This window comes from Eptatretus burgeri, chromosome 16, assembly GCF_056783735.1.
Source record: "Eptatretus burgeri isolate ZD-2024b chromosome 16, Ebu_testis_v1, whole genome shotgun sequence".
NCBI classification, from domain to species: Eukaryota; Metazoa; Chordata; class Myxini; order Myxiniformes; family Myxinidae; genus Eptatretus; species Eptatretus burgeri.
Genome location: NC_140976.1, coordinates 28,100,140 through 28,123,661, shown reverse-complemented (window position 1 = coordinate 28,123,661; position 23,522 = coordinate 28,100,140). Strand labels below are relative to the sequence as shown.

At 48.2% G+C, this 23,522-nt stretch overlaps 1 protein-coding gene across 6 annotated transcripts in view; it reads right to left on the bottom strand.

The window, feature by feature from the left end:
- Positions 1-23,522, bottom strand: part of PITPNM2 (phosphatidylinositol transfer protein membrane associated 2) — a 190,780-nt gene that overhangs the window by 36,596 nt on the left and 130,662 nt on the right. For all 6 annotated transcript variants that reach the window (XM_085858882.1, XM_085858885.1, XM_085858886.1 and 3 more), the window contains exons 15-16: positions 20,905-21,080; positions 20,593-20,763 (exon numbers count right to left, since the gene is read on the bottom strand). In XM_085858882.1, the coding sequence (XP_085715008.1) occupies positions 20,593-20,763; positions 20,905-21,080 (347 nt within the window). The remainder of the gene's footprint in view (positions 1-20,592; positions 20,764-20,904; positions 21,081-23,522) is intronic.

Here is a 23,522-nt window from a genome sequence, read left to right as displayed (position 1 = left end):
CACACACACACACACACACACACACACACACACACACACACACACACACACACACACACACACACGCACGTATATTTTTTTTTCTGGGTCTCCAACAAGGTGAGGGAGGTGATTGTCAAATATTACAATGCCTTTTTCATGCATTTTTTCTACACCGAAGTATACAACCAAGTGGCAGGCACTTGAAGTAGGCATACCAATGTGGTGTGTGATATCACTGTTGCTGTTTGTTATGGCTATGGAAGTAATTATTCGTGGGACAAAAGGAGTATCAACTGGTGGAGTTCGAGGTGGGGAAAAAAACAATACAGCCACAAATATGGATTATGGATGACATTACCATTCTGTCTCCCGAGTTGGAAGCAGCTAAAATGTTGTTGAAGAAACTAAAAGAGCTCATTAAATGTAGCCAAATGGAATTTAAGGCAAATAAGAGCAGGAGTCTTTCTATGAGGAAAGGTAACGTGAAAGAGCTTTATTTTGTGGTGGCTGGGGAAGGAATTCCTGCATTGAATGAACAGCCAGTTAAGAGTCTGGGAAGATGGTATGCACAACCTTTAACAGATCGGCATTGAGGAATCCAGGTGCAAAGGCAACTTGTGCAAGGTCTGTCTCCAATTGTTGGTTGTAGCTTTTTAGGGAGGTATAAGATATGGTGCTACCAATTTGGGTTGTTGCTTCATATCTTATGGCCTCTCCAAATATATGAGATTGCTCTCCAAAAAGTGGAGAGGATGGAGAAGACCGTTAATTCGTACATTTGGAAATGGTTGGGTTTGCCAAAAATGTTGGCTCGTTTGGTGTTATACAGCAGAAGTTCAAAGATAAGGCTGCTATTTAAGTCACTAGCTGAAGAATATAAGATTGGGAAAGCCAGATTCCAAATGACGCTTCAAGATTCAAAAGATCCAGTGATCAGTGAACTGGGGCCAAAGATAAGAATGGGAACCAAGTGGGATGTTCAGAGGATGGTTGAAGATGCGGAGAGTAGATTGCAAATGAAGGAAATCATCGGGGCAGTACAGAAAGAAAGGAAAGGATTTGGTTGGAAAGAACAGAAATGGTGGCCACGAGTGAGAATAGATGGGAGACGAGAGATGGTTATCGAAGATATTAAATGTATGGAAGAGGAGAGAATAATGGTTCAAGCTGTAAGTCAACCTCAGCAAGGAGCATGGACGGCATGGGAGATGGTTGTGCAGAAGAAGGTTAGCTGAGCATCGCTGTGGAAGATGGAGCTACAGCGACTAATCTTTGCACTTAAATCAATGTGTGACCAGATGCCAACTGCAGTGAATCTGGCAAAATGGAGACTGGCTGAGTCAGTAGAATGTGCCAGATGTGGTAGAAGAGAAACTTTAGAGCATGTACTAGCTGGTTGCCAGAAATCTCTAGCCAGGTATACTCGGCGACGTAACCAAGTTTTGCGAGTGATTCTCGAGGTTACTTCGAGGCTATGCGATGAGGCAAACAAATCGAACATAAAAGGGAAGACCAGTATCAATTTCATAAAGGAGAGTGAGAAACTGAGGTTAAGTGACATCAAGGGGCCAGTATGCATTTTGAAGTCAGGTATGGGTTGGCAGTTAGATGCAGATTTGGAAAGAGCGCTGAGGTTCCCATCTCATATTGCAGTCATCCAACAAAGACCTGATTTAATTATTTGGTCTGATGTGGTGAAAAGGGTTATTATATCATCGTTGAGCTGACAGTACCATGGGAGGGAAATGTGGAATGGGTGAATGAAATAAAGTTGTGTCGGTATCAAAAGGTTAGAGAAGTGTGTGATGACCGTGGGTGGAAGTGTGATGTGTGATGTGTGACCAGTAGAAGTAGGTTGTAGAGGTTTTGTGGCAAGGTTTTTGCTGAAGTACCTCAAGATTATTGGAGCGTCATCTAAACAAGTCAAGAATAATGTGACACAATTACAGGAAACAGCAGACATAGCCTCATTGTGGATCTGGAGGCAGAGGCGAGTGCAGAATGATTCAATCCATCCGTAAAGGCAAGTCTGGTGCGAATATATATTTGGTCAATGATATCTGGTGGTGAGAGCATGTAGTCCGATGATGCTTGGAGGTATATGTATTGTGCTACTGAGGCCGCCCGTGAGGAACTGCACTGGAGTAGGCCCCGAAACAGTGATGATCCACGGGTTCCAGCTGAAGAGAGTGAAATCGAGTAGTGTCGTGGCACTGTATGTTCTGTTATATATAAATATAAATGTGTGTATGTGTGTATGTGTATATGTATATATACATCAAAGAAAGTTGCACACTGAGCAATAAGAGAATTCAAGTTTAAATTCTTTATTTAATGTCTGATGTTTGAAGAACAAACTAGTTGTCTTCCTCAGAGGCGTCGAGAGTGCTGTCGTGGTAACGCTGTCAAGTTCCGCTAGGGACAGTTCACGTCATGGATTGGTCTAAGTCCTAGCCAATCACAAGGCTGCTGTTTGTGTTGACATTGTAATCGATGGGATGGAAGTTGATGTGTCAGTTGATGGAGTTTTCATAAGAGAACCAGGCCTCGATATTAGCTCACGGTTAACCCTTGCTGATCCTGTGCCAAGGATAGTTGTCTGATTCCATGAGAAAATATTGTTGTGGTTACCAAATTCGCAAACCACCATTCAGGTCCCTTAGGTGAGGTATCTCGGTAAGTACATGTGTAGTTAGGTCCAAACCCGTTGTCTAGTGGGAATACATGTCATTTATGCGTGCTGCGACTCTTCAGGATAGCCGTTTTTCTTTTACTATCTTTATTTTGGACCAACCGCCATGATTACAACAACAACCACCAACCACAATGCCGCTTCACCACAACCGCCATGACCTTTACCGTCACAACTCGCCACCATCGCATCACCGTCATCTCGCGCCCCTCATGGGCACCGATGCTGGACTCGTGTAGGGCGCACGTTGAACAGCGTGTACAAAACCACGGATTTTCTGCTTCAAAAACGGATCAAAAACGACACACGCCCACTTTTTGCCGTCCAATCGGTGAGCGAGGGGCGATTTGGCCCCGCCTCCAGAACGATCGATATATGCAAATTTGTGGATCAAAAAGCCTTCACGCCCACTTTTTCTCGGGCCAATGGGGAGCGAGGTGAAAGGTCAAAGGGAGGGGGTCAAAGGCGAAGTTACGGGGGAATAAAAGGACGGTGTTCGTCAGTCAGAAGGTCGGGGAGTCCAAAGAAGAGTCAGAGAGAGAACGAGAGAGTCAGCAGAACGAGGTCGGAGAGTCGGAACGAGAGAGTCGCAAAGGAGGGTCGGAGAGTCAAGAAGAGGAGAGTCGGAAGCAGAGGGTCAAGACTTCGCGGGCGGTGGAGCTGCTCGTCGTGTGCGGTGGAGTCGGAACGGAGGGGACGGAGCTGTGGAAAGGCGGCGACACCAGACGAGGGGGTGCTCGCGTCGTGCAGGAAGCTGCACCCGAGGGAGGCCGACAGCGCGACCTGGCCGAGGTGGAGACGCTCGTCGCACATAATAAAGATCCTCTATACCCCGAGCATCAGCAACCCCCTCCTGTTTCCCCCGCGCTGAGATAGTGCGACCAAGGGGGCCCCGTTCCCACCCCCTGCCAGGCACTGTCCACGAGGCCCGCGGGTTGCGGGGCCATCGCCGCTCCGCGTCTCATCACCAGACGGGTAGGCCCGACCCGGTCTCGGCCCCAGGCCTACCTCATTCTTGGGGTATTTCTTTTCCTTGGTTTTGGGTATGTGTTGTCGGCGCCGTCTGTGAAGTAGAATTGTATAAGTGTTGCCGTGTGCTCGGTAGTCGGTATTAGCTCTGCACTGTGTTTTCACTTTTATGTTTGCTTTTTGTGTAAATGGAATTGTGTTTTCTTTTTTGTGTGCATTTGGTGGAATTGTATTTGTGTGCTTCCCGTGTGCCGAGAATAAATGTGCTTTATTGTTGAACTGTTCTCCCGCTTCGCTTCGTCTTTTCCCCCATTGAATCCCCATCTTGCTTCACGTAAAGGGTTGGTAGTGGGCTGAATACGCCCGATAATTAATCGAACCGTCGAGGTCGACGATAACACCGCTCGGTTATTCTGATAGTACGGAACGGGTCGCTTAAGTGGCCCGTGTCCGAAGTCGACCTGCGGCGAGGTGCGATCGCCCGGTCTACCCTCCGCGTGGGTACTTAGGTAGTTCGAATTTGGCGAGCAACCCTATCCCACGCGGGGGCTGATTGGCTCGATCGCGGTGAGACCGAAAGGTCCACCCGTGACTGGTTCCCGGCGTTAGTCCGAGAGGGTCACGACTGGATTGTCCGTCCGGTGGGCGACGTGCCGCGATTCGAGTTACGTGGCCGTCGCACGCCGGCGGGCGCGAAAACCGCAACACTGGTGTCAGGTCGTGCGATACAAATTCATCGCCCTCCTCGCGGCACTGGTATTGGAGAGCGGGACAACAGGCTCTCCTGTCTCCAGCGAAATTCACGGGAATCGGTCCAGGGGTGAGAGAAGCGACCCCGATTCCCTCCAAATTACGAGCGAGCAAATTAACCCTTCACGAGAAGCAAGATGGCGTCTCAAGGCGAGCGGGAGCCGGGGGTATTAGAAATGTATATGTGTAAGAATGTAGAGTCCATGGTCCAGGATGGAATCCCCGAGCAGGAAATGTTGATTGTGCAGGAACACGGACTCGCCCAACTGAACCCAGGGCCCGAGGTGGGTGCGGCAGCGGCCGCGGTGTATGACACCTCCCCCCTCTCCACCAAGACCCTTCCCCAACCCTTGCCGAAACGGCTCAGCTGAGTGCATCCAACATGGCCCAGCTATGCGCCATGCTGGCGGCAATGAACAAACAAATGAATGAAGTGAAAACGACGATGGATACAAATACAAATGAAATGAAAAACGAAATGAAAGACATGAACGAAAAGATGGATACAAATACAAATGAAATGAAAAACGAAATGAACAAGCAAATGAATGAAGTGAAAACGACGATGGATGCGAATACACAGCAAATGAGGGAAGAAATGAAAGAGCTGCGGGGTGAGACGCAGAACATGGGCCGATGCCTGCAGGCGGGCATGAAGGCCGTGACCAGGGAGCTGGGAATGGCGACTTCACGTGTGGGAGCAAACGAGCTGGGTGGGGGTGCAACGGCTGACAGGCCCGCGGTGGAGGCGGGTGAAAAAATAATTCGTGGAACGTGTTGGGCGAGGGTCGTGACGATGACCGAAAGGGAAAAATTAAATGGGGAGACCAAAACGTGTGAGACGAGACACGAGGTGACGACAAAGGAAATAATAATAGTTGAGACAAGGGAGGTAAAGGGTGAAGAGTTGGCAGTGACGGTAGCCGGGAAGGGAACGACAGAGGAGAGACTGCACGGTGAGGACGGGGTAAGTGACGCACACACACACACGGAGGTAGTGGAGGATAATGGGGGTGAGCTCGCGGAGCGTGCAGGGACCCGGTGTGAGCAGCTGGATGGCCTCCTCCAGGAACGAGGGGAGGGAGTATGCCTTGAGGCGAGTCACGACCAGGTGAGTTCGGTCGTGCTTTGCGAGGTTGAGGGGACGAGTGCTGTGGACGGGTGCACGGAGAGCTTGGGGGGTATAGAGGCCCCGGAGACCCTTGTGGGGACACGAATCCCCAGTGTGGTTGTCCCTGTGTGTGTGGTGCAAGGTGTGAGTGCGTCCCCGTGTGTGGAAGCGACCCCGTGTGTGAGTGGTGTGGTGGCGATGGTGCCGGAGTACGTGCTTCCCAGCACGCCGTGCGTGGGTGAGGCACCGTGTGTGAGTGAGGCCGTGTGTGTGAGTGAAACGGCCAGTATGAGTGAGGCACCACGTGTGAGTGGTGTGGTGGCGATGGTGCCGGAGTACGTGCTTCCCAGCACGCCGTGTGTGGATGAGGCACGGTGTATGAGTGAGGTACCGCGGTTGAGTGCCCCCGCATGTATGAGTGGGGCACGGTGTGTGGATGAGGCACCGCGGGTGAGTGCCCCCGCACGCGTGAGTGAAACGGCCAGTATGAGTGAGGCACCACGTGTGAGTGGTGTGGTGGCGATGGTGCCGGAGTGCGTGCTTCCCAGCACGCCGTGTGTGGATGAGGCACGGAGTGTGAGTGAGGCACCGCGGGTTAGTGCCCCCGCGTGTGTGGGTGAGGCACCGTGTGTGGAAGAGACCGCGTGTGTGAGTGTCGCCGTGTGTATGAGTGAGGTACCGCGGTTGAGTGCCCTCGCGTGTGTGGGTGAGGCACCGCGGGTGAGTGCCCCCGCGCGAGTGAATGGAGCACCACGTGTGAGTAGTATGGTTTGTGTGAGTAGTGAGGCACGCGTGAGTGAACGGCCGTGTGCAAGGTCGCTGTGTGCCAGGGAGACCGTGTGTGTGAGAGAGCGGTATGTGAGGGAGATGTCGGTTGGCATGCGGGAGCACGCAGCCGCATCTCCCGGTGTGAGTTTAATGGTGTGGACTGTGTGCGTCGTAACACGCAGGTGTGCGTGGGTCGAATGGCGACGACGGCGACAGAGGAAAGAAAGCCGAGTAGCGGCTGTAGTTGTTTCGAGGACCGTGCCGGGTTCACCCAGCAGTGAGCACGCGGTTCGTGCTGTGCAACGCACGAGACCACCACGTGCTCGCTTGCGAGAGTGAAGTCCCGGTCCGGAAACGCCAGCGGTGGATTTGCCGATCCCGCGGACGGACAAAGTTTAGGCAGGTAAACGGATTTGGACCGGACGGGTTCTCCACGCGATCGTGTGTGTTAAGCTCCAACGGGCAAAGCACATGTGTTCGCGTGGGGAACCCCTCGAGACGTGTGGCTTGTGTTTTTTTTTTTATGCGCACGGTGACGTCATGGCTGCACGTGGGGTTGGAATCCGGCAGGAGGGGTATCTCTGCCGGATGGTCCCGTCCAAGGAGGGACGAGGAACACGTGCAGCTGCATGACGTCACGGGCAGGTGCAAAGTGCGCGAGCTCTGAGTTGCCGCGCAGGTGCTGCGCATGGGAAAAAAAAAAAAGGAGCAAGCCTCACTTTCGGGTGTACAGGATTCCTGGGCAAGGGGTGAAAGACCCCCTTACCCGGGGCACAGGATGGAAACTAGTTAGGGGGAAGGGTTAGCTTAGCTAGACCGACTTCATGGGGCAGGGGTAAGTCCTCATGGAGTCCGTGGAATGGATTAGGTAGAGGGATTGTAGCCAGATTTAGGTTGGGAAATAAAATGATTGATTTGGAGACCGTGACAGACTTGTGAGTGTGTAGAGGGGACGTAGTTTAGCTACGTAGTGTTAAAAGGAACGTGCTGTAGTTTAAGGGACGACGTGGGAGCACGAGTTAGTTAGGGGATGCAGATAGAAGGATGGCAGAGTTCAGCGGTGTGTGTGTTGAAGAGTTGGTGAGTTGTGAGGTGAGTACGTGTACATGTTGAGTGAGTGAGGCCAGCGGGTCTGTGTGTGTGGAGTGAATGGGGAATGCATGGTGCGATGAGTGATTGGGGGGAGGAGTGACTCCCGCCCAAGGGACCCCGGGGTCAGAGTAAAGTGAGTTAGCTGGGTTAGTCAAATTGAAAAATGGAGGTCGTTTTGTTGTTGGTGGGAAAGTAGGCTCGAGACCCATTTGGAGGGGTGCAGGAGCCCTGTTGACGGGCTTGGGAGCGTGGCTGCGAAAGGTGAGTATCGCTGAGTGGGTACCCCGGGCACCAGGCTAGTCGGCCGTGGTAGGCCAAGGGCCCATGGGGGGCTGGGATAGAGTAGTGGGCACGGGTGCGCCTGCTTGGTGCGGCGGCCCGGGGCGCCATTAGCCGCGTGGGCAGTGTTGTGGGCACGGGTGACCCTCGGAAAGGGGCCCGGGAGGCCGGCCTGCCACGTGTGCGTTTCAGGGGAGGTGCCATGGGGGGCACTCCCCGGTGTTAGGGAGCTGGTAGGCTCGGAGGCAGTGTAGTGCCCGGGGGTGCCATAGCGGGAGAATCGGCAGAGGGTCGTGCCTGCCAGAGAGAGCCACGTGTCCCAGCCAGGAGACCGTGTGAGGGCACGGAGAGAAAATTGGGGGGGCGAGGCCCGAAATTGTGAGGACACCAACACAGGCGACGGGAATCTGGGTTGTTAGAACCAATAGTTTAAGCGAGAGGCGCTTGTTGAAAGCCCCGGGGTAGTTTAACAGTTAAATGGTTAGGGTAGATTAGGAGATGTACCCCTCCGCACCATCCATCCCCTCGCTGTCGTTGTGGGCCGCTGGACCCACTTTGGTTATAGATCGCTGAACTCTGGGGAGGCCATTCTGAGGCTTGAGTTGGGCCTCGGCACAGGACGTTAGCTCTCCCTTATTCCCCTCCGGGAAGGGAACGTAGGGGTTGGGAGTAGGCTAGGTGACAGGATAGGTTAGCCGAACAAGGACGATAAAGGGGGTTAGGGGACGATTTATAGTGGGGAAGTAAAAATAAAAACAATAAAAAAAATAAGTTGGGGCTAAATTGGGGTTTGACAAATTAAGGGAGTGGGTATGTACAGTGACAGGCAAAGGCGATAGGTTGGGAGGGAGACAGGTAGGTAGGTCCGAGCCCGCCTTCCAAGTGGCCAGCACCACCGCACTCCCTCCACCAACCTCCACTGAACGGCAAAGGCTGGCCAACTTCATCGGCTGGCCGTGTTTTGCTTCAAGGCGGAGGCCGGCCAACTTCATCGGCAGCTGTTGTTTTGCTGCAAGGCCTGTGCCATCGGCTGGCCGTGTTTTGCTTCAAGGCCTGTGCCGGCCACTTCATCTGCAGCTGTGGTACTTCAAGGCCTGTGCCGGCTAGTTCATCTGCCGGCTGTGTTTGCCTGCAGCGGCCTTCTTCTGCGGGCTGTGTTGCCTGCACCTTTGCCATGCCATGCCCACTGCCCACGTTCACCAGCCCCGTTCAATTTTTGCTTTGCCCCCCCTGTTCATTTCCATGTGCGCCAGGATCAGAAAGCAACAGTTTGCAAGCTGCGAGAACTGCCCTGTTGGCAGCTACAACACGGGCCTGCAGTGGCGGCCCGTGCACCGTGTTTGTGTTCATGCATCCATTCGTTGTGCTCATTGCGTGTGCCACTTGAGCTGGCACGGAGACTGCGTTGTGCAGCCCATGCACCGTTGTGGTTCACTGCGTTCAGTTCAAAAGGGAAGGCCTTGGACTGCGTGTGAGCAGCCAGCCACGTTCCCTGTCACCTGCATTGTTTTGAGCCAGAGACTGCATGTGGGCAGCCTGGCTCCCTGCTAACTGCTTTTCTTTTGCAGAGTTCAGTGATCCTGGGCCATGGTTTAGTGTAAAATTTGTAAGTTAAGGTTAAGATGTACTGTAAATATGAGTGCGCCCCCGGCATGTATGTCTTAGCGCCGGCAATTTTATTTAAGTCGTCCATATGAGTGAGTTTGTTTAGGTAGTTACGCAGCCCTCAGGTTATTTATTTTGGGGACACGAATACCATGAATGTCGCACTCAGGGATCCGTAGGTAAAATGTACTAGGGGAAAACTACACATGATGGCACACGAAAATTTGACGACTCGGGACGAGTCTGTAAAAAGGGGAGGGGGTAGTGTTGTGGTTACCAAATTCGCAAACCACCATTCAGGTCCCTTAGGTGAGGTATCTCGGTAAGTACATGTGTAGTTAGGTCCAAACCCGTTGTCTAGTGGGAATACATGTCATTTATGCGTGCTGCGACTCTTCAGGATAGCCGTTTTTCTTTTACTATCTTTATTTTGGACCAACCGCCATGATTACAACAACAACCACCAACCACAATGCCGCTTCACCACAACCGCCATGACCTTTACCGTCACAACTCGCCACCATCGCATCACCGTCATCTCGCGCCACTCATGGGCACCGATGCTGGACTCGTGTAGGGCGCACGTTGAACAGCGTGTACAAAACCACGGATTTTCTGCTTCAAAAACGGATCAAAAACGACACACGCCCACTTTTTGCCGTCCAATCGGTGAGCGAGGGGCGATTTGGCCCCGCCTCCAGAACGATCGATATATGCAAATTTGTGGATCAAAAAGCCTTCACGCCCACTTTTTCTCGGGCCAATGGGGAGCGAGGTGAAAGGTCAAAGGGAGGGGGTCAAAGGCGAAGTTACGGGGGGGATAAAAGGACGGTGTTCGTCAGTCAGAAGAGAGTCGGAGTCAGCAAAAAGGAGTCAGAAAGAGAACGAGAGAGTCAGCAGAACGAGGTCGGAGAGTCGGAACGAGAGAGTCGCAAAGGAGGGTCGGAGAGTCAAGAAGAGGAGAGTCGGAAGCAGAGGGTCAAGACTTCGCGGGCGGTGGAGCTGCTCGTCGTGTGCGGTGGAGTCGGAACGGAGGGGACGGAGCTGTGGAAAGGCGGCGACACCAGACGAGGGGGTGCTCGCGTCGTGCAGGAAGCTGCACCCGAGGGAGGCCGACAGCGCGACCTGGCCGAGGTGGAGACGCTCGTCGCACATAATAAAGATCCTCTATACCCCGAGCATCAGCAACCCCCTCCTGTTTCCCCCGCGCTGAGATAGTGCGACCAAGGGGGCCCCGTTCCCACCCCCTGCCAGGCACTGTCCACGAGGCCCGCGGGTTGCGGGGCCATCGCCGCTCCGCGTCTCATCACCAGACGGGTAGGCCCGACCCGGTCTCGGCCCCAGGCCTACCTCATTCTTGGGGTATTTCTTTTCCTTGGTTTTGGGTATGTGTTGTCGGCGCCGTCTGTGAAGTAGAATTGTATAAGTGTTGCCGTGTGCTCGGTAGTCGGTATTAGCTCTGCACTGTGTTTTCACTTTTATGTTTGCTTTTTGTGTAAATGGAATTGTGTTTTCTTTTTTTGTGTGCATTTGGTGGAATTGTATTTGTGTGCTTCCCGTGTGCCGAGAATAAATGTGCTTTATTGTTGAACTGTTCTCCCGCTTCGCTTCGTCTTTTCCCCCATTGAATCCCCATCTTGCTTCACGTAAAGGGTTGGTAGTGGGCTGAATACGCCCGATAATTAATCGAACCGTCGAGGTCGACGATAACACCGCTCGGTTATTCTGATAGTACGGAACGGGTCGCTTAAGTGGCCCGTGTCCGAAGTCGACCTGCGGCGAGGTGCGATCGCCCGGTCTACCCTCCGCGTGGGTACTTAGGTAGTTCGAATTTGGCGAGCAACCCTATCCCACGCGGGGGCTGATTGGCTCGATCGCGGTGAGACCGAAAGGTCCACCCGTGACTGGTTCCCGGCGTTAGTCCGAGAGGGTCACGACTGGATTGTCCGTCCGGTGGGCGACGTGCCGCGATTCGAGTTACGTGGCCGTCGCACGCCGGCGGGCGCGAAAACCGCAACAATATGTTGGTGTGTGTGTGTGTGTGTTGCAACCAAGGACAACTTGTCTTGTCGCCTGATAGCACGTTGGTGTTCGGTTAGCTGTGTGGATAAGCATTTGACATTTAGCCCACATATTTGGTTTCACAATCTTCACACGGGATGCTATCGATGACGTCATTTCTGTCAAATTTGTGAATGTGGTCCTTTGGCTTTGACAGCTGTGCTTGTGAGCATGATTGTGGTTTGTGCATGATGTTGACATTGTACTCACATCATATGCACCTTGTGATTTCAGAAGCGTGTTAAATGTAAGGAAGTGCTGCCATGTGTGTTGGCGTGGCGGGATTGTTGCTGTTGTTGTTGGTTTCCGGTGACAGGATTTGATGAATGAATTATGGTAGTGGTTTTCTCGCAGTAGAGTGACATGCAGTATCTCTATCCGGCGTTGTTCACGGTCACTGCAGTGTGTTTTTGCACGGTCAACTAAGCTGCAAACACAACTTCTTTTGTGACAGATGGGATGGCCACTTCAGTAGTCCAAAACTTTGTGTCGGTGGGTTTACGGTTCACCTATGAGTGTAACTTGCCTTCTCTGTCCCTGGAGAGATGTACGTCCAGGAATGGCAGAGATCCAGCTTGTTCGACCTCACACGTGAACTGTATTTCTGGACATGTTGAATTGATCTTTCGAAGGAAACGGTCAACATCTGCCTTCTTCACAATCACAAATGTGTCATCAATGGAGCGCGGCCACAATCTTGGAGAAAGTTCACCATGTAATGTAAGTTCTTCAGAGAGGATCAGAAATGTCTGCCTCGAGAGTGACGAAACTATGGTCTCATTAGATGTCGTTTTATTATTCATATCCATACCCGTCGAATTGGCGTCACAGACCTAAGAGCTGTATATCAACAACGACCAAGAGCTAGCGACTGAAGACCACTGAAGTGGCCAATTCCGCCTGTCATGAAAGAAGTTGCGTTCGCAACTTAGTTGACCATGCAAAAACATACTGCAGTGACCGTGAACAACGCCGGATGGAGATACTGCATGTCACTCGACTACTGTGAGAAAACCACAACCATAATTCATTCATCAAATTCAGTCGCTGGAAACCCAACAACAACAGCAACAATCCCACCACGCCAACACACATGGTAGCACTTCCTTACATTCAACATGCTTCTGAAACCACAAACCACAATCATCCTTACGAGCACAGCTGTCAAAGCCGAAGGACCACGTGAACAAATTTGACAGAAATGACGTCATCTATACTCTATAGCATCCAATGTGAAGATTGTGAAACCAAATACGTGGGCCAAATGTCCAAATGCTTTTAAACGTTCACACACACCAACACACATTCTCATGGAATCAGACAACGATCCTTGGCACAGGATCATCAAGGGTGAACCGTGAGATTATCGAGGCCTGGTACTCTTGTGAAGACTCCATCAACCGACACATCGACTTTCATCCCACATACAAAGCACTACGCCATCGATTAAAAACGTCGACACAAACAGCAGTGATTCAAATTGAAAGGAATATATATATATATATATATATATATATATATATATATATATATATATATATATATATATATATATATATATATATATATATATATATATATATATATATTGTTACAGATCTGGAAACCATAAGCATTCAACATACAGATGTCCCAAAAGTCAGTTATGTCGTTAAGTATGTGTGTAGTCAGATCCCCTTCCTTTTGTCTCGTGGGAGAATCAAAGGCGTGCGATTTCTTTTAGTGAGGTTGTTACATCTAACAAGCCATCCAACAACCATCCCATCACGATCCACCACCAACCAGCTGCCTTCTCGCACCCTGACGTGCCAAGGCAAGATCTCGCGGTTCCGGTTTCTCGGCTCCCACAAACGGTGTAACTCTTTCACGACGACCTTTTTGCAACGTTGATACTGTTACTCGTCAAGTATGAACCCACGTGGAAGAGTGGCTGGGGTTTCCCGGCAGGGGCTGTTGCAGCGTTGATACTGTTACTCGTCAAGTATGAACCCACGTGGAAGAGTGGCTGGGGTTTCCCGGCAGTGGCCGAGGCCCCGCCCCGGAAGGGTGGGCCGTAGGACCCTGTCCAATCAAAGGCGGATAGCGAGGTGTGTTTTCACCAAGGGCCCTCCCCATTGAGGGAGGTCGATAAATCCCAGAGCAGTCTCTGAGAGCAGAGTTTGGTGGGTTTTTGCTGTCACGAAAAGGTTTTTGCTGTTACGAAGGGGTTACGAAGGTTGTTACGAAGGGGTGGTAACAGTGGTTGTTACGAGGGCTGTCACGAGGGTTGAGCAGAAGGTCGTCGAGGGGGCAAGCGTGTCTCTGCTGGCCCTCTACAACGAAGGAAAGAGCGACCCTGACCCCCCTCCGTGGACCCCGGCCATTCACCACCCGAGCTCCACCACGAACCTCGAGTCCTACACATGCGACTGGGGACCAAACCAGCGACCATTGTCAGGTGCCGCAGCACGGAGTACCCCCTTTCTCCGACGGCCAGGTACCCATCCGAACTCTGACCCCCAGCTTCTCTCTCTCTCTCTCTCTCTCTCTCTCTCTCTCTCTCTCTCTCTCTCTCTCTCTCTCTCTCTCTCTCTCTCTCTCTCTCTCTCTCTCTCTCTCTCTCTCTCTCTCTCTCTCTCTCTCTCTCTCTCTCCTCGGCTGCGAGGGTTCAATAAAGAACTCTGGGTTTCTTTTCATTTGTGTGTGTGTGTCTGCGTGTGGGCCCGTCTTTTAAGTAGAACTGAATAAGTGTTTTTGGATCATTGTAAATATTCCTTGCTTGCATATTCGCATTAAGTCTTGCCTTTTTATTGTAAATAAAACTTGTTAGAAATGTCCCCAGTTCGTTTCTGTCCTCTCTTGTATTGGTCCAGCATGGTTCGGATCTGAGTTTCGGCGGGGTTTTATCCCAGATAATCCGTTCATTCCAGCCGGCACGGCTTTGGCAGTTTCCGCTCGGCTGCACCCGAACCGGAGTTAGTAGTCGGTAGTTGGAACTCCACCGCAGCCGGTAGAGTGACCCGGTTCGAGCAAGATGTGCTGAGGACATGGTTTCCCCGGTAGTCGAAATCGCGTCGTTAATTAGGTAAATTGGTAATAGACAAATAGACCCTATGCCACGCGGTTGAAATATTGGCGACCACGGTCGGTTCAGCGACCCGCCGCGTCACAGAATTATCCAGAGCGACGGCCGACGATTCCAAGGAGTTTGGTGGGAGGCGACGCAAGCTTTCCCCACCTAGTGGTCGTTCTCACCACTGACCCCCGGCCCGCAACAATATATATGTATATTAGCAGCTCAGGTATGGACAGTGTCATCATCCAAAGCCGAGGCAATTAAAGAAATCAGATTAGTGAGAGGAGTCCTGCTCAAAAATGGGTACAGCAAGGGGATACTCCCCACATTGAAAGAACCAAAACAGACATAATAGAAGGAGCCAGACACACTTGGGCACTGTGTACTGCCATACTACCCAGGCTTTTCTGAAAAGACTGGCAGGATAGTATGTGGTGTACAGATTTCTGTAGCCTACAAGCCTCTACACACCATCTGTAATGTCTTCTCAAAACTAAAGGAACCAATACCAAGTGGTGATAAATCTGGAGCCGTTTACCATTCATCATGCAAAGACTGTGACCAATTCTACATTGGTGAAACTGGAAGAAATTTGAAACAACAGCTAGATGAACATGCTAGAGTAATGAGGTTTGGAAGGGTGACCCAGTCAGCCATAGCACATCATTACCTGCAATTTGGCCATAAATTTGACTTTTATAGGACCCGTGTCTGAGATACTACATTGAACAAACAACACAGATTGATTTTGGAAGTGTAGCACGTGAAGATCAAGGAGGGTGGTCCAACTGGGGAGACGGTGGACATACCCACACAATACACACCTCTGATGCAAATGGCGAAAAATGGATGGTGCAAACAGCTGGACAAGGTGAGCAACAAACACCTAATCCTAACCAACACATCCACATGACATGCACAACACCCAACGAGAACCCCAACACTCGCACAACCAACACCTCATCATGCCTAACCCGGACACAAAACCAGCTGTGTTCGTATCGCGGAAACACAAAAACAAAAAGCACACACAATAACACAAAAACAACAACACACACAACAGATCACGTGTAAGTAAAAACAAAAAAAAGAGCAGAGCACCCCTTCAATAATGTGATTTGATGTTTGTTTTTGCTTTTGCAAAATATTAAAAAGCACCCCTCCATTTGACCTCGAGCACAAGCACGTGACCGGAAATGAGCGGTCGTATCGAAATAAAAACCGGACACGTGCCGACGCTCAGGGTCTATTGTGCCTGATGAAGTCGGCTGCGAAGCTGGCGAAACATTGCCCGAGACTGGGTCTGCTCTTGCTTTTTTGCTCAAATTAGCAGAGTTGATGTCGTTTTTTACTTTTGTTTGGAAGAGCCTTCTTCTTTAAAAAATAAAAAACCATATATATATATATATATGTGTATATATATATATATATATATATATATATATATATATATATATATATATATATATATATATATATATATATATATACATATACACACACACACATATGTATATGTATATGTATGTATATGTATATTAGGGTGGTCCAAAAAAGTCGAAAAAAATAGAATGTTGCTCCACAAGCTTAAAATTATTCTAATATGATCCAATAACACGCATAAAATATACAGTGCCTTCAGAAAGTATTCACCACTTGTCATTTTCACTTTCACATTTTGTTGAGTTACAGCCTGAATTTAAAATGGATTAAATTGAGAATTTTTGTCAATGATCTGCACAAAATACCACATAACAACAAAATGAAAAAATGTTTTTAGAAATTTTTACAAATTAGTGAGAAAGGAAAAGCTGAAATTTCTTTCATCAGTAAGTATTCAATCCCTGAGTGAATACCGAGTAGAAGCGCCTTTGGCAGCGATTACAGCTTTGATTCTTCCTGGATATTTCCGTATCAGCTTTTCACATCTCGATTTGGGGATTTTCTCCTATTCTTCCTTGCAAATTTGCTCAAGCTCTATCAAGTTAGATGGGGAGTGTCAGTGAACAGGAATCTTCAAGTCTTTCCACTGATTCTCAATGGGATTCAAGTCTGGGCTTTTGGCTGGGCCACTTAAGGACTTTCATGTTCTTGGTCTGAAGCCATTCCAGTGTTGCTTTGGATGTATGCTTGGGGTCATTGTCCTGTTAGAACGTAAATCTTCACCACATTCTCAGGTCTTTTGCATTCTGAAACAGTTTCTCCTCAACAATGTACCTGTATTTAGCTCCATTCATTGTTCCCTCTGTCCTTACAAGTCTCCCAATCCCTGCCACTGAAAAGCATCTCAATGGCATGATGCTGCCGCAATCATGCTTCATGTTAGAGATGGTGTTAGATGGGTAATGCGCTGTGCTCAGCTTCCACAGACCTTGTGCTACGCATTCAGGACAAGGAATTCTATTTTTGTCTCACCAGACCACAAAATCTTTTGCCTCATGCTCTCAGAGTCTTTCACGTGCCTTTATGCAAACTCCAGGTGTGCTGTCATGTGCTTTTTTCTCAGGAGTGGCTTCCGTCTGGCCACACTCCCATAAAGCCTAGATTTGTGAAGTGCTGCAGAGATTGTTGTCCTTCTGGCAGGTTCTCCCATCTCAGCAAAGGAACTCTGTGGTACTGTCACAGTTGTCATTCGGTTCTTGGTCACCTCCCTGACCAAGGTGCTTCTTGCCCGATTGCTCAGTTTGGTTGGACGGCCAGCTCTAGGAAGAGTTTCGGTAGTTCCATATTCTTTCCATTTCCTAATGATGGAGCTCACTGTGCTCTTGGGAACTTTCAACACTGTAGAAATTGTTTTATACCCTTCCCCAGATCAATGCCTCCTCACAATTCTATCTAGATGTATCTAAATAAGATACATGAACTGTTCTACGGACAGTTCCTTGGAATTCATGGTGGAGTTTCTGCTCTGAGATACACTGTCAACTGTGGGACCTTGTATAGAAAGGTGTGCTGCCTTCTAAATCATGTCCAATCATTTGAATCGGCCACAGGTTGACCTCAATGAAGTTGTTGAGACATCTCAAGGATGATCAAAGGAAATTGGATGCACATGAGCTCAATCTGGAGTGTTATCGTAAAGCGTTTGAATACTTATTGACAAAGATATTTTAGCTTTTCATTTTTTTTAATTTGTAAAAGTTTCTAAAAACATGTTTTCACTTTGTCATCATGGGGTATTTTGTGTCGATCAGTGACAAACATTACTAATTTAATCCATTTCAAATTCAGATTGTAACCCAACAAAATGTGACAAAGTCAAGAGGTGTGAATACTTTCTGAAGGCACTGTATAAATAAAACTCTTTCTTCCACTACAGTATTAAGATCGAGAAAAGCTCTCTATCCACTCACTGGCTAACTCACTCATATAAATATTAGTACTTTCTCAGTGGGCTAGAAGGCGAAAATTTTGCACATTATGTAACTCGAGGCCAATATCCCAGGAAAAAAAATCACAATCCTGTACTGTCCCAAAAATGTCTGCAAACAAAAATATCCATAAAGGAAAATATCTAAAAACAAAAATTGGCCATTTCAGCTTTGCTCATGCTCACGGAGGGTCACATGACCGAAGACAATGGCACATTACGTGATCTTGCACGGGCATGATTGCTCCCAAAGATTGCTTTTTCGGTTTTATGGCGGTATAATTAGAAAAGTGTCTGTGAGGGTTTTATCCTTTACGATGTACAGTGGTAGGAACTCATCAACATTTATCGTTTACTGATGGTGTACAGTGGCGAGTGTTACAGTGGGATTCAATCACACATTTGGTGTTCTGGCTGCCTCATTAATGTGGCAGTCCCCTGCATTACAAGGGTAATATTTGCAATTTGGCCTGGCAAACAGCGCAAATGGCCTCCTATTTTCAAAAGGCACAGTGGAATCTTCAACATCTTCCAGCGTATGCTAAGCAGATGGGACAGACAGGTTATCATCCCCTTTGTATGACCATGCACGCACTCATTGATTCAACACCTTGCCTGTGAAGTACCCGAAAGACAGTTTTGAATCAGATCAGCAACAGAACGCACATGGGATAGCTCAAAGGTGTACGAGTTCGCTACCTCCGAGCTATCCTTTTCGGCCCGACCAAGTAGAGAAAGCTAGTTTCAGGAGAATAACCATGTCACCATCAGATTGCTGTTGAAATCCCACCTGGCTCAGTAATGATGAGCTGCAATGATGTATTCACCTGCCTGCCCCATCTGATCTTATCGAAATATGATGACAGTCCACACTTCATCACCGACTTGAAATGCTCTCAGGACAACTTGAGCTGAGCACTAAGTGCAACAAATGAAATAAGCAGTGCTGTCTAAAAACTCTCCCCCCCTGTCTCCCTTAAAACAAACAAGAAAAACTTTGTTTGCAAAGGATAAATAAATTCGAAAGTGACTATTATTTGCTTCATGACAAAAAGTAACATCTCAGAGTGAGTAATATCTATTTTCACTCCATACTTTAAACTCTGATAAAGGAGGAGGCAACTCAGCCAGTGCCTTAACCACAACCCTGAAACTTAATCTAAGAAGGTAACAGTGGTGGTTAATTGGGGGATGGGGGGAATGGGTAGAAGGATCGAGTGAAGAGCTCGGGGAGGAGATCTCGGAGTTCTACGGACAGTTCCTTGGCAAATGGGAAGGGAAATGATTGCGATGGGGTGAAGGAATACATATAAGAGACAAGCCGGTAGGCGACGAGGGATTCGCTAGGATCGAAGTGCTGGATACGATGCTTTTCATTCTGACCGATCCACCGACGAAGATTCATTGCCAAGACGTATTGGTTCACATACAATTGTTCCTCTGCCTGGCAAGATTTTTCCTATTGCGTATTTTGCCAACTGGCACTCCTCATAAAAAATGACGGTAAATAGACACCCTATTTTTGAAGGACAACCATTTGAAAAATAATCGGTTTGCTGGTTTGTGTTGTGGAGCCTCGCGTTGCAGACACACACACACACACACACACACACACACACACACACACACACACACACACACACACACACACACACACACACACACACGGAAAACCCGATAAACTTCTCTCAATGCTCTTGTTTGACCACACTTGAGCCACACAATATTTTTCATAAGCCACGCCCACTTTTCATAAGCCACACCCACTTTCCTACGCCACTCCCACTTTTCATCAACCACGTCCACTTTCCCTAAGCTCCGCCCACTTTCCTCATCCCCTCATAAAAAATGACGGTAAATAGACACCGGATTTTTAAAGGACGACCATTTGAAAAATAAAACCTCAATCAAAAATCGGCTTGAGTAAAATTTTCTAAATATCTCGAAGTGTTTAATTCCGAAGTCTCGATTCTCTACATTCAAAACTGAAGGACAAGTATTGAAAATACTGTACGAGGTTTTTCGGCCGCTGCACAGCAACGGGTGGTTGCTAGGCAACGAAATTCAAACGCGCACATTCCCACCCCATATGGCACCCGTTGGCAAAGTTTCATCGAAATCCGTTTGCTGGTTCATGCTGTGGAGCCTCGCGTTGCAGACACACACACACACACACACGCACACGCACACGCACACGCACACGCACACGCACACGCACACGCACACGCACACGCACACACACACACACACACACACACACACACACGGAAAACCCGACAATAAGGGATATCTAGCATATATAGCGAATCCAATAAGTATTATTAGTCAATCTAAAAAACATAAATAATATGCTCTTACTACAATTTAAGTATAACTTTACCGTACCATACGTTTACGCCCAAAAGAGCAGAACTTGATAGCAATGAAGTTGGGGGTCGGTGGGGGGGGGATAAGATATGAGATGGGGAAAGGGGAAATAAAGACAAGATATGAGAAGAAGAATGATGAAGATTGAGACCTGCAAACAATGTTGTGTAATCCCACAGAATATCAAAACAAAACACCTTTTCATTTGCTGTCAACAACAAACAAAAACGTTTTCAGCTGGGTTATTTCAGGAAGTTAAATAGGTTAATACAAGCAAAGGGGGAATGTTTATAACCAGTTTAAGGCATGTTGGGTTACCTGCTTGCATCAAAGACTGAGGGAAGGACTAAGTTGACCTTGTAAACCTTGACATACAACTGCTGGATAAAAATAAGGAGTTGAAAAAAGTTTTTGAAGTCTCAACAAATTCTGGGACCAGATACCCAAAAAGCTACGTCAGGGGTCCCAAAGTAGGTACACGTCTTACTTACCCAGTGCAATGGAAAGGCCATCACCCAAGGGAAATTGTTGGTATCGTGGCACAGAACACGGAGGGATACGGTGAAAACGCCTTTCCAGCAGGGGCTCCAGTCGGAATGTTGATGGATCAGCTGGGTGGAACAAGTTGTGGAGCTGCTGGCAGTTGGGCCTCAGAGCTGAAACTGCAGATGTAACAGACAAAGATACAAACAGAATATAATAAATATCTACATCTGCCAGTTTCCAACGTTTTGGGCACAAAGCAACGAAAAACACCTGTCGGGCTGGAGCCAGAGGATCTGCCAGGCTGCACATGTCCATACCGTCAAGGTTGGGGATGACCATGCGCCGCATGGCAAGCACAAGGCCAAGCGGTGACCCAAACAAAAACACATCACTCGCTTCAAAGTCCAACTTTCCCTGGGTGGTGCCGTCAAGCATGGCAGAGCTGCTCGATGGGCAGGAGGTCTCATCTTGTTTTATAGCACCTGTACGCAGGCTGACAAAAGAGCACACAGCAATGTGCTTCACTTATATATTGTCCAACACAAACAGAAATTAAAAAAAAATAATAATAATAATAATTTAAAAAATCAAGCGGGATTTTTATGTGACATTTCCCTTCTCCCTTTCATACTACTCGCAGCACAACAGCAAGTGATTACACTTTGAAATGTCTGGAACCTTTTTGGCACTCTTGTCATCCTTGGTGGACACAGAGCTCAGAAAAGTTTTAAATATTTCATCAAACTATATCTTCCTGAAGCGCTTTATCCTAAAATTAGAACCAAGCAATGGATTTCATTTGGAATCATTGTTCATTCTACTATTAATGCAGCAGAAGAATGAAGTGGTGAAGGAACAAAAGTAGCTCAGGGGCCACAATAGTGGTCATAATCATTGCACACATTTGGAAATGCATTCTGGTATTGTTATTTTTTGTTTGTTTTATTAACATGACAATAATTTTTGCCTTTTTATGGATAATTGAAATAAAGTTCCATCTTGCAAAGTGAAAATTTTTTCTTCAACAAAATGGACAACAGTTTTACAGTACATACCTTTAGGTGTCATGAAATGTATCACCACCATAATCATCTATACCTGCAGTGAGGGAGCGTAGTATCTTGGTAGCTGCTCTTTCAGGCTCCGAGCGAGATGCAAAGTTGCTGACATACTCTGGGGCACATCGCTTGAAGGTGTGTCACAACATTGCAATCTATCGTAGATTAGGTCAACCATCAGTGATCGACTGACGATGTCATTAGATGGTGGGTGATAGCATTGAAGGACAGGTTCATTTAGCAGCAACGCAGGCTCTAATGGCAAAATGGAACATACTACAAAACCAAAGAGATGCGGAAGTGAGGTACAGGTGAGTTGCAAAACAGTTGATTGTTCTGTGAGGAAGTGGAGGTCCTTCTTATGCACAGTCATGACAGTGTAAACCTTTGAAATGATGAAGAGGATTGGTGTCAAAGACATTTAGCTTCCTTTTCAACTCGGAAGAGAGAGTCAATGTCTTCGATCCAAGTTGTTGTACAGGGTCATTTTGGTTTTCCTCGAAAGAGTCGTCAATTGTTCCAGATAGGGTTGAGATTCGCTTGAGCAGATGCAGCACATGCAATGAAATACACCAGGATCCCAACATTCGCGGGGGATACGTTCCGAGAAAACCCCACGAATATTGAAACCGCGAATGTGGGGGGCATTGTTTCAATGGGAAATGTGGGGATAGGTTCCGGGGATTTCCTGACCCATGAAAAATCCGTGAATGTCGGGGTACAATCGGCGAGTGTTTTTTCATTGTTACAATGGAGATAAGGAGGATAAAGTTATCGGTTCATGGCAGTTCATGGTTCATGAAAAAGGCTGCAAATAGTGACACCACCAAAGTCGGGGAATTGGTCCAATGGAGACAAGGGGGATAACGTCATTGGTTCACGGCGGTTCCTGGTTCAAACGGGAAGGTTTTTAAAGTTTAAAATGTTTTCAACCACGAATGCACAATTACAGTTTCATTAAAGATGTTTACAAATAAAAAAAAACAACAACACCAGGTACCGTTCCCAATTTATTGAAGAATGCATTTTAAAGTCCCTGAGCCAAACCATACCATACCGCGAAATGAAAAAAAAACATCATGTACCGTTTCAATTTTTTATTAAACAAACACAGCACACATCACTTTGCAAAATGATGAAGATGAGGTGTGCTGGGTGTAATATGTCTTGAAAGTTGATATTACAACCCTGGTCGAGCGGCTGGATGAGGGAGGTGGTGTTCGGCGACAGGAACATGACCTCAATGTTTGGGTGAGCGCCGTTCAGGTCCGTGGGCTGGCCAGGATCATTGTCAAGCAGCAGGAGTACATTGAACAAAAGGTTCTTTCTTGCCAGGTACCTCTTGACATGAGGAATGAAAGTTATGGAACCAGTCCATAAAAAGTTCAGATGTCATCCACAACTTCCTGTTCGCCCTCCAATACATGGACAGTGCCCGCTTGTTTTTGTTCTTCAGCACACGTAGTTTCAGGGAACGGTAGAGCATCATGGGCTTTACATGGAGCCCCCCTCGGTGTTTGCGCAAACGAGAAGGGATACCCAGTCCTTTACGGTCTTGAAGGCGGCTGCTTTGCTCTCGCGCTGAGAGATGAACATTGTGGTTGGCATCTTTTTCCAAAACAAGCCGGTCTCATCAGCATGAAAGACCTGCTCCAACAGGCACCCCTTCTCCTCGGGGAGGCTCGCAAGTTCTGCAGGGAATTCCTTGGCCACGTCATGGTCCGTGAAGGCACGCTCCCCTACGAGCTTGATGATGCACAAATTATATTGTTCCTTGAAGCGGTGGAACCACCCCTGCTCACTGTAAACGGGCTGGAGGTACCGCTTGTACCTGCCTCGCTCGTGCTTGCACCACCCCTGCCAGAGAGATGGTCGTG